The sequence below is a fragment of the Thermobia domestica genome, chromosome 4 (assembly GCF_964235325.1).
Source record: "Thermobia domestica chromosome 4, izTheDome1.hap1.1, whole genome shotgun sequence".
Taxonomy (NCBI): Eukaryota; Metazoa; Arthropoda; class Insecta; order Zygentoma; family Lepismatidae; genus Thermobia; species Thermobia domestica.
In genome coordinates this window covers 258,697,741-258,715,772 of record NC_137457.1, presented here as the reverse complement: position 1 = coordinate 258,715,772, position 18,032 = coordinate 258,697,741, and the positions used below count along the sequence as shown (strand labels likewise).

The following is an 18,032-nucleotide window of genomic DNA, read 5'->3' as shown; positions in this document are numbered from 1 at the left end:
GATAAACGTATTGAAGAAAGAAAGAAGAAGTTATGGTAAATCGCAAAAGATTTTTTACAACTCGGACAAGAAATTAAATTCGCAGGGCTACATTGTACTGCCAGCGAAACAATGAAGGTTCATATGGTTGTGCTTTGTTCAAAACCATGTGCCTACGATCACACAGGTTTGCAACCGAGTTAAGATATCTTAGTCGAAAATCAACGAACAAACTGTCATCTTTGAATCTTTTCCGTAATTGTTGTACCAATAGTGCTCGTGATGGAAATGAGATAATTTTTGTTACAGAAACAGTGACGATTATTATTATATTATTATTTCCAATCCAAAATTGTATGACATGGGAGCAGGGTTTTACATTGTGAGAAAAGCAGAGAACGACAGTCAAGAAAGGAGGGGAATATTGGCAGTGTACGTGTAGTCATAAATCGATGAGTAGTATGCCTCTAAAAAACCATTGACTACGCTATCATTGTTCTTGTTTGTTTGTCACTATTGTCTTTTCAGGCTCGTGCGAGCTTCTTCCCCTCAAATGGAACAGGCGAGAAGCAAATTGTGACGTCACACAGCGTTCAGTTCGAAATTACTGATAAAAAGGAAGAAAAAGACGTTGACGGGAACAGTAGTTGTCATGAGTGGGGGAGAAGAGTTTTCAATAGCTATTACAATGTTCTAATATTTTTATTTTTGAATTATTGTCAGAATTTCACTTTTGGTTAATTCTTTCGTGCTTCTTACACAAAGGAGCCAGAATGTACAATAGTAAAAGTTCTTTAGAAACATAAGTTTTAGATACCAATAATTTATAAGTGTCTTTTGATTACAATTATATCAGGTAATAAATTCCTTTTGCAGGTGAGACTCCGTGTTTCATCTATAGCCTTGCAGAGATGGATGGTGTCCGTAGCGTCTCTTACAGTGGTATGGGCAACTGTGAATCTCGTCCATTGGTTATCGCATACGCCAGAAATAACCGAAGTTCTAAATTTTCTAATGCCTTTATTGTTATTACCTCTGCTCTGCTCTGCATATGCAGAGGTAAATAATGAAGGGGTGCAAATGCTGAAGGTAGGTGAACCGTTAAACATGTTATTAATCAGTAGTACTAGTTGATTTGGGTTCAGTAACCCAGGTTTAGGAGATAACGGGAGTGGATACAGCTAGTATGAATTTGAGAGCTTCGATTTTAACATCGGACCAAAACTTTTCATGTCTGTGATTTTTTTTTTTTTTTTTTAATTGGCACAATAGTTCAATGTAAACAACAGATATTAATGCAGCTGTACTATAAAAATAAAAAAAATAAAAAAAAATCCGAGATACAAGGGATGTCCCAAAAGTAAGTTTACAAGGCTTGTTTACTATTAATCGTATTTTATGTTGTACATAAGTCACATGTGTGCTACAGTCAACGTAGTCGCCAAGACGATTGAGGCATTTGTCTAACAGTGAAACGAGCATGTCGATGCCACGTTCATAAAATGTGAGGTCCTGATTGTTGAATTTTTTGCTGCGTAGGGAATCTGGATTATTCCATTCCATGCTTGCTTTGTTTGGTTTTGGAGTATCATCTGTCACCAGTAACAGTTCGCTGCAGAAAATCATGATCACCAAATGGTATATTGCTGCAAGAATGACAAAGCATAAGCCAGTTTTTGTGCTGTGTAGTCTTCCCAGTGATACCATCTCTTTCCGACTTTGAAAGAACATCTTGGAGGACATAGATAACAAAGTAACGATAATGTCAAAGCAGCAGTGCAATGCTGGTAGAAAAGTAAGGATCACAGATTTTAGGAAAGTGGCATCGACAAAATCGTCTCTCAGTCAGACAAATGCCTCGATCGTCTTGCAACTATGTTAAAAGCGTTGTAGACTTACTTTTGGGACGCTTCTCATATATATAATGAGAAGTGTTTGTGGTTTATTTTAAATTGAAGCTCTCAATCCATACTGTTTTCACTCCAGCTTCTCCTTAAGTCTGGTCCGATTTGGTGCAATATTTCGTAAATAAATAAATAATAAATAAAATAAGAAAAATGTCACACAGTATAATACCAGTCTACTTTCGACACTCGGTCGAAAAAGTGTAAAACGCTTTTTCAGGCCAGCCACCCTGAATGAGGTTTTCCTGGGTTTTCCTCATTCACACCAGGCAAATGCCGGGGTGGTACCTAACTTATAGGTCCCAGGCCGCTTCCTTCCTTCCCTTTCCCCGGTGCTCGCCGAGGCAGGGATACCACTTTTAGTGATTTCGTACTAGATTTAGAGATTTTATCATTGAATTAGTGATCTAGTACGTACTTCGCGTAAATATGCACAACATAGTGATTTTTGTCATTTTATTTCTCATGGAGAGAAATGACAAGGAAATGATTTTTCAAATAACAAGGAAAAATATGTTTCGGTTCGGAAAGAATGTTCAAACTTAAAGAGTTAATCTTTTTGTTCCACTCTGAGAGCAATCCCTGCTGTGAAATGACCATGGGTAAACAGAAAGTATTTTTGGCCCTCCGCCTCTTTATGTTCGCTGACATGGGAAGAGATTGTGAGTTACTTATCGTGAGCAGGTAGGTTTCTGAAGCAACTGGAGAAATAATAATTCTCTGCTTCTACGTTTTGTCACGTACGGAGGCGCTGGCAATATCATTCACTTTTCTTGTTTCCCAATGAGTCTAAAGAAGGAGGTCACTTTTTTGCTATTACTGAAGTACTCTCCGATTGGATTTAAACGGCATCGGAAGTGTCACTATTCATCTCAGCGACGCCGAAAACTATGGATTCAACATTAATATTGGTCATTTCCGATCATTTTTATATATCTCCCTTCTCCTCCTTTCCTAGGTTGTGCCGTCAAAGTGAAATGATGAGAACCATCCCAGGCCCAAACCTCATCTATGTTGAAAATTCGATCGAGATTGGTCGGGTGTTTCAAAAGTTATTAAATCACAAACGTAGCCACTTTCATTTTTATTTATATAGATTATAACTAGAAGTTCACGTCCGGTTTCAGTATTAGATTTACATAGTTTGGAACTCTACCGTAGTTGAACAACGTGAAGCGAAGTTCGCTTGTTTTAAATTTAGTAATGTCCTTTTCTTCTTTTTCAGTGTATTTATCCATCAGACGAGAGACTTATCATGCTCCACTACATGCAGAAGGTTCCTCTGCAGCTAACAGTATTTAATCACGCAGTGTCATACACAACAATAGGAACTGCTGCACTTGGTCTTCTGTTGGCATTAGCGTCGAAGATCTTGCTCCAAGAAGTCTCTTGAATTATGTGCAGCAGAAGGAAAAGCAACTTAAATATAAGTCCTGTATTCTCTGTGTACGTCTGCATGTAAGTTACAGTGCATAATGTATAAAGTATGTGTGTTTATACTTAGTGACAGTTTCAGTATACACTAATATTACCAGGGCCAGATTAAGGGGAAAATCCTCAACAGCAAAGTTGCCATCCAGTTTCCCTCATTAACTTCCATTCCATAGACACCACTGCCACTTGCTGCATACTGTTGGAAATGCGCTGTCTTAACTCTGTAGAATAGCTACAGGATAAGCAATAAATACTTGCATTCTTCATAAGGTCTAAAATGATTAACAACTTGTAACCGTCAAATCGTCAAAAATAGACACAGCTCAGTTTTTTTTTTTTTTTTTTTTTTTTTTTAAGTGACTTTATGTCACTTTCCAGTGAGACGAAGTTTCCTCTGGGACACTTGTATATAGAGATAACTTGTCAGTTACTTAGCAAGAAACAGTTTTTAATAAGGCCATTTAATACTTAACAAAATACTGTGAAAGGAAATACTACTTATTAAAGAGTACTACTCCCAAAAGCGCCCAAAATTAACTAATTATGAACGTTTGGGCAAGAAGTTATTATCTTCTTCAGCGAATATCCTTTCAAAAAACTAACGTAGTTTGTGGAACTACATTTTTTTATTATTTATTTATTTTATTTTACTTCCAGCAGTTCTTTCTAAAATTTCCTTTTCCTGGGTACCTAAGTACTCCTCTTCATGAACATCAACCGATATTTTACGTGGTTGATTAATAATAATTAAAAAAAAAAAAAAAAAAAAAAAAAACCATTGCTCCTCAGTATCACTTGTTTCAGCAATGTTTTATTTCACTCTACTAACAACGTAAATTAATCAGTGGTGAGAAAGGTAATAACTTTTTGACGAAACATTCACAATTAGTTTGTTTTGGGTGCTTGTGGGGTGAGTACTGCGTCCTATTAAATCAAGAAATATAATTTGTTTTCAGAAAACCTTGCATACAGTGCAAGAATTTGTGCCCAAGAATTATGACGTTAAACTCAGTGCCTATATTATTGGCCTGCGAGGAAAGATTTACAAATATTAACAGCATTTTATATTTACAATTTGGCTTCCTAAATTTTTCATATTCTTTATTAATTCTAAATTAGTCACTAAAATTTAAAAAAAAGTTATGGTAGTGAGAACTTTAAAGAAATATATATATATATAGTGAGAATTTGTCACAGAATCTTAGAATTTCGTAAGATAAATCTGCTTTCTCGTATCTTCTAATAATATTGAACAATAATGTATAGCATTGTTTTTCAAAAAGTGTTTTCCGAAAATTTTAGTATGACTTTCTTTTTGGATCAAAAGATCCAATATATTTCAGGCAAAAATTTTCTTGTATTCCTTATCTTTGGAGAACTATATAAGTATAACCAAACTCAAAATATCACTTAACTCAGTATGATGTGCTTATTCCGTAAAAAAAAAAAAAATATGAAAACTCGATTTACGGCCTGTTCAAAAATTTTGTGGCCCTTGATCCAAAAATGCGTAAAAAGATCCAATATATTTCAATCAAAAATTTTCTTGTACGCCTTATATCTGGAGAACTCCATATAGTGTAACCAAACCCAAACTATCACTTAACTCCGTATGGTGTGCTTATTCCGTAAAAAATGCGAAAATTCGATTTAGGGGCCGTTCAAAAATTTTGTGACTCCTGATCTAAAAACTAATTATTGGCCAAGATCGCAATTTTTTGATGCATTTTTTTGGATCATTCCTAAAATTCTTGGCCAGGATCGCAATCTTTTGATTCATTTTTTGGATCATTCCTAAAATTCTTTTTACCTAATAAATGACACAAGTCTAATTATTTCTGGTATTAGTATAGACAGTGTTCGAAGTAGAAAGAAAGCAGAGGCGGTATGTTTTATTATGATTTTGACTCAACATACCGGATATTTAAATATTGTCTTGATCACTGGAAAACCAGAGGCGGTATGGCATACCACCGCATACTGTCTCACTTCTACCACTGAGTGTAGAACAAGAAAATTAGTGAGGAGCATGTGCTTCACGCGTTTGAATGTCTAATTGATATTACAAACTCATTGCTGATAGACGAACTCGTCTTGTCGTCTACGCAGCAAAGTTCCTTCTGTGAGGAACGTGCAGCTTTTGTACAAAAACAAAAAAGTATTTACTTTTACATTAATCTTGTGAGACAATTTTAATGTTTCGAAAAATTGTGCTGCCTCCCCTTCCCCCCCCCCAAAAAAAAAATGAAAAATACTGATTTAGAATCTCAACCAAAAAAAAATGTTAAATATGGTTGCGCTTGATTTCAAGTATAACATATGCCCAAATCAAGGTCGGCTTGTTTGCAATTAGTTAATGATGAGCAGATTGCCGACCTCTCCTTCTCAATCAAGATTTTTAAAAAATTTCGTCTGATAAGATTCTACGTCATGGATGCAGGATATCGGTAGGCGGGAACAATTGAAGCATTTTACTTACAGCCGCCTCAGCAACGGTTGATCTCGATGAGAAAAACCTGTTTTTCTGCAGAGGTACTTTTTAAAAGAAAATTGTCTCAAAGAAGAGAATATACATAACTTAATCCACCGTGAAAGGAATAGTTATACTTAGTTTGTAATCACAAGGGGTACAGTCGCCTTAATCTGGCCTAAGGTATCATCACTATATATGTAAGATAAAAACTGTGTACATTAAACTGTAGTATTTAAAAAAAATGTCTAATGTGTTTAAATAACACTAATAATCTCAATACTTTATCCAGTTAATAATAGAAAAAGAAAGAAAGAAGGAAAAAAAAAAGAATCTTATTATAAAATTAAGTGTGAGCCAAAATGAGAAGTTTAATGTCTCATAATAGACGTATTAATAGTGACGGAGACGAAGCTAGGTTGAATTTCATAGTGGAAGAGACATGTATTGAAGAATGATGAAAAGGAAGAATTATAGTTTAGGCACATTATGCTCGACTTCGTATATAAAATGTGGAAGAAGGAGGAGATTAAACTAGGTCAAACAGAGTGAGAAGTAGACCATAGGTGGATCACGTTATACAGCAATTATACTGTATTTTTTTCAATATTATTGTCTATTCAGAACGATAATGGGAGTTTTCGACAAGCCAAATTGATTTCTTACGTTAAACAATCATTATATTTTTCCATTTCAAGGTTGCATCTTTGCAAGATTAGAAAAACTTGCAGGAAGTTTACACCCAAGCTAAAGATATTAAAATAAACACGCTGACCTACAGCTCACTTCTGTTTTAGCTGTGTTCAGCTTGACATTTACTGTAGGCAAAATTATAATAAACTTATTATATTCTATAATCTGAAAGTAATGGTAAAATTATATGTAACCCTTGTCAGAAAAGTTCCAACATTGATTTTTTAATACTTGCACTGGGCTAACTTTTACTTACGGTTTAGCTAGTTATTCAGAATTGTATATTTACTGTAATGTGTAGGGGTTTCTTCTGTTCTATTAACCTTGACGCATAATTAAATACTACTCTTCTTTAATATTGATACCATTAATTTTGCATTGAATGAACTAAAATGAACGAAATGCAAAGATGTAACTGTTTATTGCATTTAACATCTACTGCTACGGACGAGATGTCCAAAAAACGAAAATATTGAAGGCTATAGTCGATGAACGCAAACTAATAAAGGAAGTAATAAATTTCTAAATCCTTATTTTTATTTCCATCATTTTGAAAGTTCCTGAATAGTTACCGTATTTACGCGAATCTAAGACGCCCTCAAATGTAAGACGCACCCCCAATTTTTTTGAACTTACTGCTGGAATTTACGGTATGTTCATGTGCATTTGCTGGTCCTTTTCTTTTTCCTAATGGAATTACGGTGCAACACTTCCTTGCGTCAGTTTTATAGCAATCCATTATCGGTATCATATACCAGTATGTACACACACAGAGAGACAAACAAATAATTATTCAGCAATTATTTAAACTTGTTTCTTTCTTCTGGTTTGCGTTCACACTCGCAAAAACAACACTGACACGTTACTGCTCATCATCTGTTTCCTCATCGGCGTCATGACCTTTTCCAATTTTTCCACTTTTGATGGCCAAATACACACAAAATACACATTCTTTACAGAATCGTGACTAACGGGATTAGCATTTTTTTGGCAAAACTCCATGTAATCCGGCCTAAATTTACATAACTCAAAATCCAAGACGCACCTTGATTTTGGAGGCAAAAAAAAAAAAAAAAAGTAGTGTTGCTCATTCTAGTGAATGGTAATGATCGCTTCTGTTTAGTTTTTCTGCTTGCACAAGAGAAATGACGGTTAATGCATTGACAAATTAATTATTTTACTTCAGAATACTCATTAACTAGTATGTTAAGTTCATTAATGCTTTATACACTGCTAATACTATTGGCGAGAGTTGTAATCCGGTGTACTTGTAAACAGTCGTTCTTTCAGAAAAAGTGTTCCGGGGGGACACACGTAGTATTCCAGGGGACACTGCTGGTACAATTTTATTTATTATTATAGACGTATTATTTTAGTCTCGTCCGGGGGAGCACTCTCAGAGCTCCGGAGGGGCAATGCCCCCCAAAATACATGTCTGGAAGAAACACTGCTTGTAAACTTGGCTGAAAAATATTAGATCTGATCTGCTGTTTGTGATGTTATAGGATTCCAACGGTATAGCCCTTGCATTTAAATAGTTAAGTTCTGTAATGAAACATAACCTAGCTTCGCCTCTGCTCTGTGAAATTGTACAGTATTATTAATTGTCTGTGATATGAACGCAATAAGTATGGCCTTGTCAAAAGAATGCAAAACTGTTATTGTTTGAAAGATTTTACTAGCTTTGCAATTTTATTGATGAATATTTTACTATAAATTGAAATGGCATTTTTGGTGATAAAATCCAAAGATAAAACATGTTATTATTTATTTTATTAAATGAATATATTTATTCCATAATTGTTATTTAAAACAACTAGATCTGGAAAGGAAAAAAAAAGAAAAAAAAAAGACTTGAAAATAAATTACCTGTTATATTAGATTTAAAGAACATCAATTGGACACATTAAGAGGAGTTTCAAAGAAATTTTGTGTAAGCAAATATGGCGCTTTATACTTGGCTTCCTCTCTGCAATTTTGCTCTCTGTTTGTATACCTGTTCTCTATATGGAGAGTGTTTCTGGTATCATCAGATACAGGACAGTAAAGCAGCAAATACTCTGATACGGAGAAAATCTTCCATTCCATTCTATATGTGGTCAGAACAGTTTATACGTTTGATGAGAGAAGATCGTAAATCTGAGAAAGGTATTTTAGGGAAAGTGAAAATCAAATTAAAGGGACTTTTTCTAGTGTTTCATATTCACTCAATTCTCACATTTCCTGATCCGGGATCGATCCCCGGCGGGAGGTCATGTGGTTCGGATACCACGTTAATCAGTAGGTCCACGTCTCATATAGCCTTATTGCTGAAAGGGACGTTAAACTCAAAATCAACTAAACTCAATTCTCACATTTCCAAAGTAGGTGTGTACACACTCATTTTCATAGCATGTCATAATACTACGACATAAACTATTCTTTTAAAAATAACTATTATCAGTGTCTAACACACGGCCTACTTCCTTCAGCTGTTTCTCAGTATCGTGTTATCGATCAGGAATTTGCAAGACATGTATATGAAATATAAATAAACCCCCTAACCCTTCCATCAAACTCTTCAATTGATGATTTCAATTTTCACGATAAGATCTAGAATCTAAATTTTTGAACTGTGAATCTCATGTACACAGTAGATATGTGTTTGTGTAAACTTTGTTAACAGCAGTAGCATATAGAAAATAATTAGAAATATTAAGCCCAGTGATAATAATCCAATAATAGAAAAGATTTATGCGGATTAAGAGTAAATATTTCTAATTATTCAATATTGTTCTTTCAGTTTTATTAAGCTCTTGATCTAATGACGCATTTCAGTTAGTTTAAATGATAGAAAAGCATGACATTCCACTTGAGTTTCCTAATAATGTTAATAACGGGACTAGTCACTGTTTGAAAATACTAAATAGTAGTTTTTAACAGCTTGGTTTTGTTAAACAAGAAGTCATTAGTAGAAATTAACTTGGTTCATGCTTACAGGGTGTATATTTTCTTTAATAATACTCTTGAGTCTTATGTAATATTCCCTTGTAGTGTCCTGACTAAAACATCCGTGTGCGGTGCCTGTTGTCAATACAGCATCTTGAATGTAAACTGACTATACATTCTTCAGAGCTGTGGTGTTGCATAAGAATGTAAATTGGAATCACAATATTGTAACCCAAAAATAGATTATAACTTTTATATATATATATATATATATAAAATCATTGAATACACTTGAAACAAACGAATCTCGTCAGCTTATTTTAGACAGTGTATTGACACGTTCAAGAATTATTACAACCATTTTACTTACAGATAACTGTGATTTCTTAAAACACCTTGCACTTCCTAGCTTTCGGCTTTTTCCTAGAGCCTTGATCACGGAGGTTAAAAACAGGGGGAAGAAACAATAAAAACATCTGGAAAGTAAAAGTAACGGACTCACTAGAATCGAGTAATGCGAAGAAATGCCTTGTCCAATTTGCTATTTTAAAATTTCAAACTTAATTTGTATGTTCTTCTGTTTTATGCTGGAAGGTTGCCAGCTCATATTGGCGTTTTATTTTATGGCAATATTATATGTATTTCTCAGTTATTGTCGCCCATTTCCTACTCAGTCTCCCTTTATCTAAATTCAACTTTGGATTCCGTAAGTAAAACAAATTTCTCTATTTCATTTTTGATCCCAAATAAAATTCTTGAATCGTTCTTTTTCATTTACTTCATTATCGTATTTTTACTTTCCCAGATGATTTTATTATTCTTTCTCCTGTTTTTAACTTCCGTGATTATGCCTCCAGGGAAAAGCAGAAAGCTAGGAAGTGCAAGGAGTTTCTGGGAATTACAGTTATCTATAAGTGAAATGCTTGTCAGCTGGTCTTTAACACTTTCAGAACGTAATTATTTACATTCTGCCAAAAGAAAGCATGTATGATAAATAGATGTCTTAAAAAATGAAATAACAAGAAAAATGCAGTCGTTATAGAAGTTGTATAACTAAAGTCTAAGTGACTTATTTTGTTAATAATTTTGCAGATAAAAGTAATAGTATTATATAAGAAGTTGTTAATTGTTAAGGTTTTTTTTTTTTTTTTTTTTTTTTTTTTTTTTTTGTAAAAGAAAATCTCGTACTTCTTTAAGTTTCATATACGTATTTGTACAGTTTGCAATAAGATTCTTCTTCTCGAACAGAAATTCAGTTATAAGTAATAATTTGTTTTTGAGGTAATATAGAAATTAACCCACTCCCGCCTAGTGTATTTCAGGTTCAGTGTTCATATGTTCAAAAATAATCGTTGGAAGTGGAGAAAGAAATTGTTGTTAAGTAATACAACATTTATTAACTATATCATTTTATTGTCTGATTCTGCCGTATGAAAATAAAGTAAGTTGTAAAGTTTATGTTGAAATTGTTTTCCATGGTCGACAAATACAATATTGGTTTGAATGAATAACATAAAGTTTAAAAATATTTGAATAACTATAGTATACTAAATAATGAACGTTAAAAAGAAAATGTGAAATTCAAATTGTTCATCATATCTTTGTTGGAATTAAATGATTACAAAATAAAGGTCGATTTTTTTCTGTTATGAAATAATCCGTTTGTATTATTGTCAGTGTTGCCAGACTTTTAAATTCAAATACTCATATGAAAAATTGGGTTTCAATGCTCATATTTTGCGTGAAATTGTAGTTCGTCAACTGTGCTAGTGATGAAGCTGAAGGCTAATACGGGAGCTTAGAATATTTTTGGTTGATTTGTCTTTACGTCCTCTCCAAAGCCAGGCACTCTACTCACGAGTAGATTACGTCTTCAATAATTTGTACATTAAAATATTATCAAACTTTTCCTCGATTTCTCCGTATAATAATAATAATACTTTATTGTATTAACTATGTATAATTTTTTTTGTATTAGTAATTATGAGGTTTTGTCATTGCATATCGCAGGAAAATGTGTTACAGGGGGGAAAAAAGTAGTAGTAATAGAATTGTGTGTGGAATACAAAATCCACAACATTTCTATAATAATTCGCAATTCGACGCTTTCACAATTGAGATATCTGTATATCACATTACCACTTTTGATCCGTTACTCTGACCATACCTGTATTTATTCCAGACTCCAGGGATTGTTAGGCCTTCTTCAAAAATTCGTAGCACATTGCTAAATAATTATAGAACACGAAAAACATTGCAAATAAATTTGTGGATCTTAAATTCTTTTTATGAGTATATCATTTGATGGTGTAAGAGGAGGAGAGTTTGCTACATTATTGGTTGAAATACGTGCTAGATCACCGCAAAAACTGGATCCCAACGATCAAGCTACAAAAAGTTCGTTGACTCTCCGCTAGATGTCAGGCAAATAGTTTCTCTCTTAGGAGTGAGTCTCACTAACAAGTAAGTATTTTACATAACCGACACCCGACCGCAACACATAGTAGGTCACGTAGAGGATATTTAAAAAAAAAAAAGTTACATTTGGGCTTTGGCATTTTGGAGTAAACATACAATCTGATTCTGACTCGGGCTTCGGATCGAAAGTGTTAATACTGACAATATATTTGTTAACGAATACATGTAACTTTAAATGCGAAAAATACTTAAGATGAGTACTTCTTGAGTGTATTTGTGAAACTTCAAGCGGCTTTCTTTAACAACTATAAATGCATTTACTATTATCAGAACAATTTAATCACATTAAATAGTAAAATATGATAAATAATTTCTCATTTCTTCTATTTCTCCGCCTTGCTTTATTGGCATTATCATTTTAATTCTAATGCTAGTACTCATATAAGTCTGCATAACAAAAATTTTGAATCGTACACTTACAATGGCGTCTATTTTCCAGTAGGTTTATGATATTCTCTATTTTGTATACCCTTTTTTAATAGTACCACAGAAAGAGGCAGAAAGTATCGGACTTTCTTGCCGATCGGTTACATAAAGGAGAAAAAAACGAAGTGGAAAAATGCATTACAGTTAATAATGTTTGTGGAATTCGAAAGTTCGTGTATTGCCTTCAACGTCACCACTAAAAATAATTTAACACTTCTACTTGATTATTTCACCTCCCATCCCTCGTTGGTAATGATCTGCAACTCGTCAGTTTAAGTTTTTGAATTATTACGAAAATAATTTTTTTTGTTATGATGGGTTGTGATGTAATTTTTTTAAAAACTACAATAGAAGATTTAAACGTTTTCAGTATAATTTGCTTTACATTTTGTAAAATTCATGTAGTAGTTGATATGTACGAGAACTCTTATGTATGACAATTTTGATTCTTGTATTCCACACGGACGTCAGAACATGTAATGAACGAGGTTTTGTTTTCTAATCAAAATGTTCAAACTTTGAACTTGAATTGAGAAAACTAATTTCGATGCCTAAGCGTTTTACTACCAAAATAATAATGAACCATAGTTTTAAATGTGTCGTATATTGTTTTGGATTTATAAGAGTGTTGTTCGTTACTGTTGTCATTGCAGCTCGTATATATATGCATTACGAAGCTGTTAACAGATTTACGAAAATTTGAAGGTATGCATATATAGGATATAGGAAAATTGTTTTTCATGTGCATCAAGCAGTTAATTATGGTAATAGCTGAAACGTACTAATAACCCAATTTGGGTATATAAATTTGTGTCATTATAGTAGTCAATGAGTGGCAGCTGTATACTCAAACTAGAATAAATCCAGTTTTTTTTTTTTTATACTACTTTCAGAAGAAAACCATTTTATGTAAAAAAAAAAAAAAAAAAGACTAAAATAGGTAATCAAAATTTCGTTCATCGAAGAAAACTCAATAATATAGGCAAAATTTTGTTCATTGAAGAAAAATCAGTATAATAGGCGATCAAAATTCTGTTCGTTAAAGAACAATCAATAAAATAGGCAATCAAAATTTTGTTTGTTCAAATACAGTAAAACCTAGTTAATCCGAACTAACTGGCGGATAAGTTGACCTCCTTAACGAAAATTGGATTAACTGAAGTAACTTACAAGAACAGTACAAAGTGCATTAACGCTCTGTTTATAGCAACAAAATACGTTTATTGTGGTGCATTTAAGGCGCATAGACCTAAATACATATACAGTACTACTACTATACAATAAAATATGCAGTAGCATTACAATATCTGCATAGTTATACCCTCTATTATGATGGTGTATCACAATGATATAATACATAAACGTGTCGGGCTTTGTGATATTAAGGTCACAGTGAAAGGAAGAAATGCCGCTTGACTTGGACGATATTTATTCGTGTTAATCTGTTGTGCTTTTCAATATTACACACACCATTGGGTAGATAGAGTGCAGTAGTTTCAACCGTCGTGTAGCTATGTGACGAATGCAATTGTTAAATTTTAGACACACACAAAACCTTCCTTTTTAGCGCCTGTCCGGAGTAAGCGAAGCACGGATTAATGATGTTTTACTGTATATTATTTTGTGCGCATATAAATTGGGTAAAGTTATCGATAAACAACGTAGTCCATATTGACAATATTATATTGCATGTTGAACTACTTAATACTATTAACAATAGATCTGTGCCTTGAAGATACAGAATAATTTCTTTTTTACATATAGTCGTATGAATTACTGTGCGTAATTGTAAGCTATTTAGGCATACAGACGATCAGTATCGTCTAATATAAAGTTACTGTGTAGTTATTGTGAGAGTCTCTTCAAGCAAATTTTCCTCAGTTTTATTTATTTTTAAATTAACTCCAAAACAAAAAGGAAAAGGAAAATTTAGGGCAAACAGCACGTTAAATCCTAATCAGTCCTAAAATAAAAGGAAAAAATATAAAATATAATAGTGTTTACAGCTAGAAATACGTCATGTGTCAAATCTGTTACTGTAATAATTATAGTTTTTTCTAAGTTCTAAATCGCTGTGTTCTATAAATTTAGTTTCATTTCAGTTTTATAGTCAGTAAAACATTTTTAACAAAACGAAAAAACCGCGAATTTTGTTTACAGTAAGTCCTTTTAGGATGAAAAAATGCATTGCTTGTGAACTTACATTTAATGTTGCTTAGTTTCGTCTGATTTAGCATAGAACGTGTTGTGGTTTCTTTAAAAAAAAAAAAAAAAAAAAACGAACAGCAATAGTACATATCCGTAAACGAACTGGACAGTAGCAGATGTCTGTAATATAACAGTAAATGTTCATAATAAAGTGAGTTTAAAAGTAGTTCAGTATTAAATACCAGAGTAGACAAATTATATCTTAGTTATCAAGTAATATTCAAAAAATTGGAGACTTTGTATTACTATTAAGAACTAGTCAGTTTTATTGTTTGAATTTTTGTTTTTTAAAAGGTTTTGCTGGCTGCCAGCTGGATGTTCTTAGGCAAATTAATATGAATTCTATTCAAATTCCATTAAACGCATATTCGAAGAATGCATGTTTCGTATATTTGTAATTCAGGCAACTTATTCGTTTAACCGATTCGAATAATTAATATTCTAATTGATACATGAAATGAATAGTTACAGCAACCATGGCGAAGAAACAGAGAATCTTAGGGGTCCTCTGTTCCCTTGTTTTCTGGTGAAACAGTAGTTTATAGTCGTAAAAGAAGAAAAATTAAGGAAAAAATTGCCACATGTTCACTAAAATCGTTTAGTTTCTTGTTAGGAATAGCCTTCTCGAAATTTTATTATAAAGCATCTTCAATCAATGCGTGTATCAGTCCATCTATTGTTTGAGTTGTAAGGTTTTATCGTGGCCTCGCTTCCTGTCACAGCGCGTGGTTGGTTCACCAACACATGTGTATGCATGCTAATCCAGTAAACATCTGACTGCTATTGACGTATGTGTGTTGTCTATTGACAGCTAACCAATAAAATTAGACCACAGTCGTTTGGAGAAAGGTATCCATGCGTAGTTGTCCGAGTGATCAATAAGTGAATGGCGGTGTATTGAGGTTTATGAAACTTATTAACTATTTATACTTCCCTCCATGTCAATATGAGCAGTTTTTTTAATTAATTAACTGGATCAAGTTAGATCTCGCGAAGTGTAAAATGAATGTCATGTGGTGGTATATCTACGAGGGTCTGATGGAAAGTTTCCGGCCTAATGGTGAAGGTGATGTGGTAATAAGCTGAAATTTTATATGCTTTCTACATAGATTCTTTGTTTTGAATACACTGCTCTCAGTGGTGTTCCAGTTTCTCTAACCCATAATAAATAAGACCGTAAACCGTCTCTATCCCGTAAAGAATAAATAAACAAATAAGTAAAAATCTTCCTGGGTGAGAACAAGTCATTTACAGCATTCAGAACAGTCTCGTTCGTCCGGAAGTGTTTGTCCTCCGGATGTATTTTCATAAGGAACAGATTATAATCTGAAAGTACTAATTCCAGTGTATCAGTTCAAAGCCACACTCATGTTTTTGCTGGAATGTCTGGCGAGCATTGTAGCACGGCGCATGTCGTGAAAAAAGAGAACGCCACGTCCCAGTTCCGCAGAACGTTTCAACTGAAACTATTGTTGCAGTTTCTCCAACATGTTTGAATAATAGTCTACGTTAATGATACTTTCTTTGGGTAGGAAATCGATGAGAACACCTTGTGCGTTCCAGAAAAGTGACGCCATCACTTTCTTCACACAAGGCTGACAATAAAATCTCTTTGGTGGAAATGTGGAATGTTTCCACTATTGTGACTGCTGTTTTGTTTGGTTCGAAATGTCATATCATGAAATGTGTTTCATCCTGAGTCATAAACTTGCTCAGGAAATCACGCTCTGCACACATACGTTGGAAGTTTGCGTATGAGATAACCACTGATTCGCCTATTTTGGTTAACTGTTAAGTATAAGGGAACCTAATGTGTAAGCATTGCTTGCCCGTGTCCAAACGATCGTGAGTAATGACATGTACATGTTCCTTAGAAATTCCTAGACGTGTTGCAATAGCTTGTTGTTGTGTCAGTCGGTTATCCGACATAATCATGTCATACACATGCGTGATGAGTTCGATAGAAGCTTTCCGTGGGCGCCCGATTCGAGGTTTGTCGCTGAGGGACTGTCGTCCACGTTTAACATCATTCACTCACCATTTCACTATTTCATAGGATAAGACGTGTTCTGTCAAGTTTTGCGTATTCTCATCAAACTATCTGGCCATCCGACCCTTCTGGAAGAGATACCGAATCACTTAACAATCGATGATACGCTGCAGAGATGGCTACATCCTGTCCCACAGTTCCATCTGCAAAGAAGGAACGGTTGAACATTAAAATATGTAACCTCATAGGGATTCATGTAAGACTGCTCTATAGTCTTACAAACGGTAACATACAAAAATTTCATGAAGAAATATTTCCTTTTTGGTCAGGCCAAAAATTCTCCAACCGACCCTCGTATATGTATATTCTCAAATTCACTTACTTATTATTACAAAGTACTAAATATGATCATTCCATTCTATGTACTTGTGTGTTCGTTAAACGAATGAACTTACGAAGAAAATTGCATTTAACTCAAGCAATAGTTAATTCTCACAGAAATTTCAATAACATTAATAATTATTATTATAACAATACCGTGTTTATCATTCCATAAACATGTTGTAACACAACAATATTTTGTATCTTGCAAATTATGTCATGAAGTGCCTACATAAAGAAAATATAAGCGTTAAATAAATAATTTACTCTATTTTCATTACTTCTTGTAAGTTGTTTTATTTGCATATATATTTCACTTTACCCTCAACAGAAAAGAATCACTTCATTTAAAGAGGTTTACGTAGCAAGTTATACATACCAAAATAGTTGAATGTACAAATACAGAAGAAAAATAATGGAAAAAATGAATATTGAAATACACACAAATTAGAAGATACACTATGTGGTCAAAAGTATCCGGACACCTAGCTGAAAATGACTTACAAGTTCGTGGCGCCCTCCATCGGTACTTCTGGAATCCAATATGGTGTTGGCCCACGCTTAGCCTTGATGACAGCTTCCACTCTCGCAGGCATACTTTCAATCAGGTGCTGGAAGGTTTCTTGGGGAATGACAGCCCATTCTTCACAAGAGTGCTGGACTGAGGAGAGGTATCGATGTAGATCGGTGAGGCCTGGCACGAAGTCGGCGTTCCAAAACATCCCAAAGGTGTAATATAGGATTCAAGTCAGGACTATCTGCAGGCCAGTCCATTACAGGGATGTTATAGTCGTGTAACCACTCCGCCACAGGACATGAAGTATGAACAGGTGCTCGATCGTGTTGAAAGATGCAGTCGCCATCCCCGAATTACTCTTCAACAGTAGGAAGCAACAAGGTGCTTAAAACATCAATGTAAGCCTGCGCTGTGAGAGTTCTACGCAAAACAACAAGAGGTGCAAGGCCCCTCCAAGAAAAACACGACCACTCCGTAACACCACCACCTCCGAATTTTACTGTTGGCACTACACAAGCTGACAGATGACGTTCACCGGGCATTCGCCATACCCATACCCTGCCATCGGATCGCCACATTGTGTACCGTGATTCGTCACTCCACACAACATTTTTCCACTGTTCA

At 34.1% G+C, this 18,032-nt stretch overlaps 1 protein-coding gene across 3 annotated transcripts in view; it reads left to right on the top strand.

Moving 5' to 3' along the window:
- LOC145684016 (uncharacterized) overlaps nucleotides 1–17,177 on the top strand; it is a 56,916-nt gene extending 39,739 nt beyond the window's left edge. For all 3 annotated transcript variants that reach the window (XM_081755823.1, XM_081755824.1, XM_081755825.1), the window contains exons 10-11: nucleotides 856–1,068; nucleotides 3,109–17,177. In XM_081755823.1, the coding sequence (XP_081611949.1) occupies nucleotides 856–1,068; nucleotides 3,109–3,276 (381 nt within the window). In that variant the 3' untranslated portion in view covers nucleotides 3,277–17,177. The remainder of the gene's footprint in view (nucleotides 1–855; nucleotides 1,069–3,108) is intronic.
- The last annotated feature ends 855 nt before the right edge of the window (nucleotides 17,178–18,032 follow it).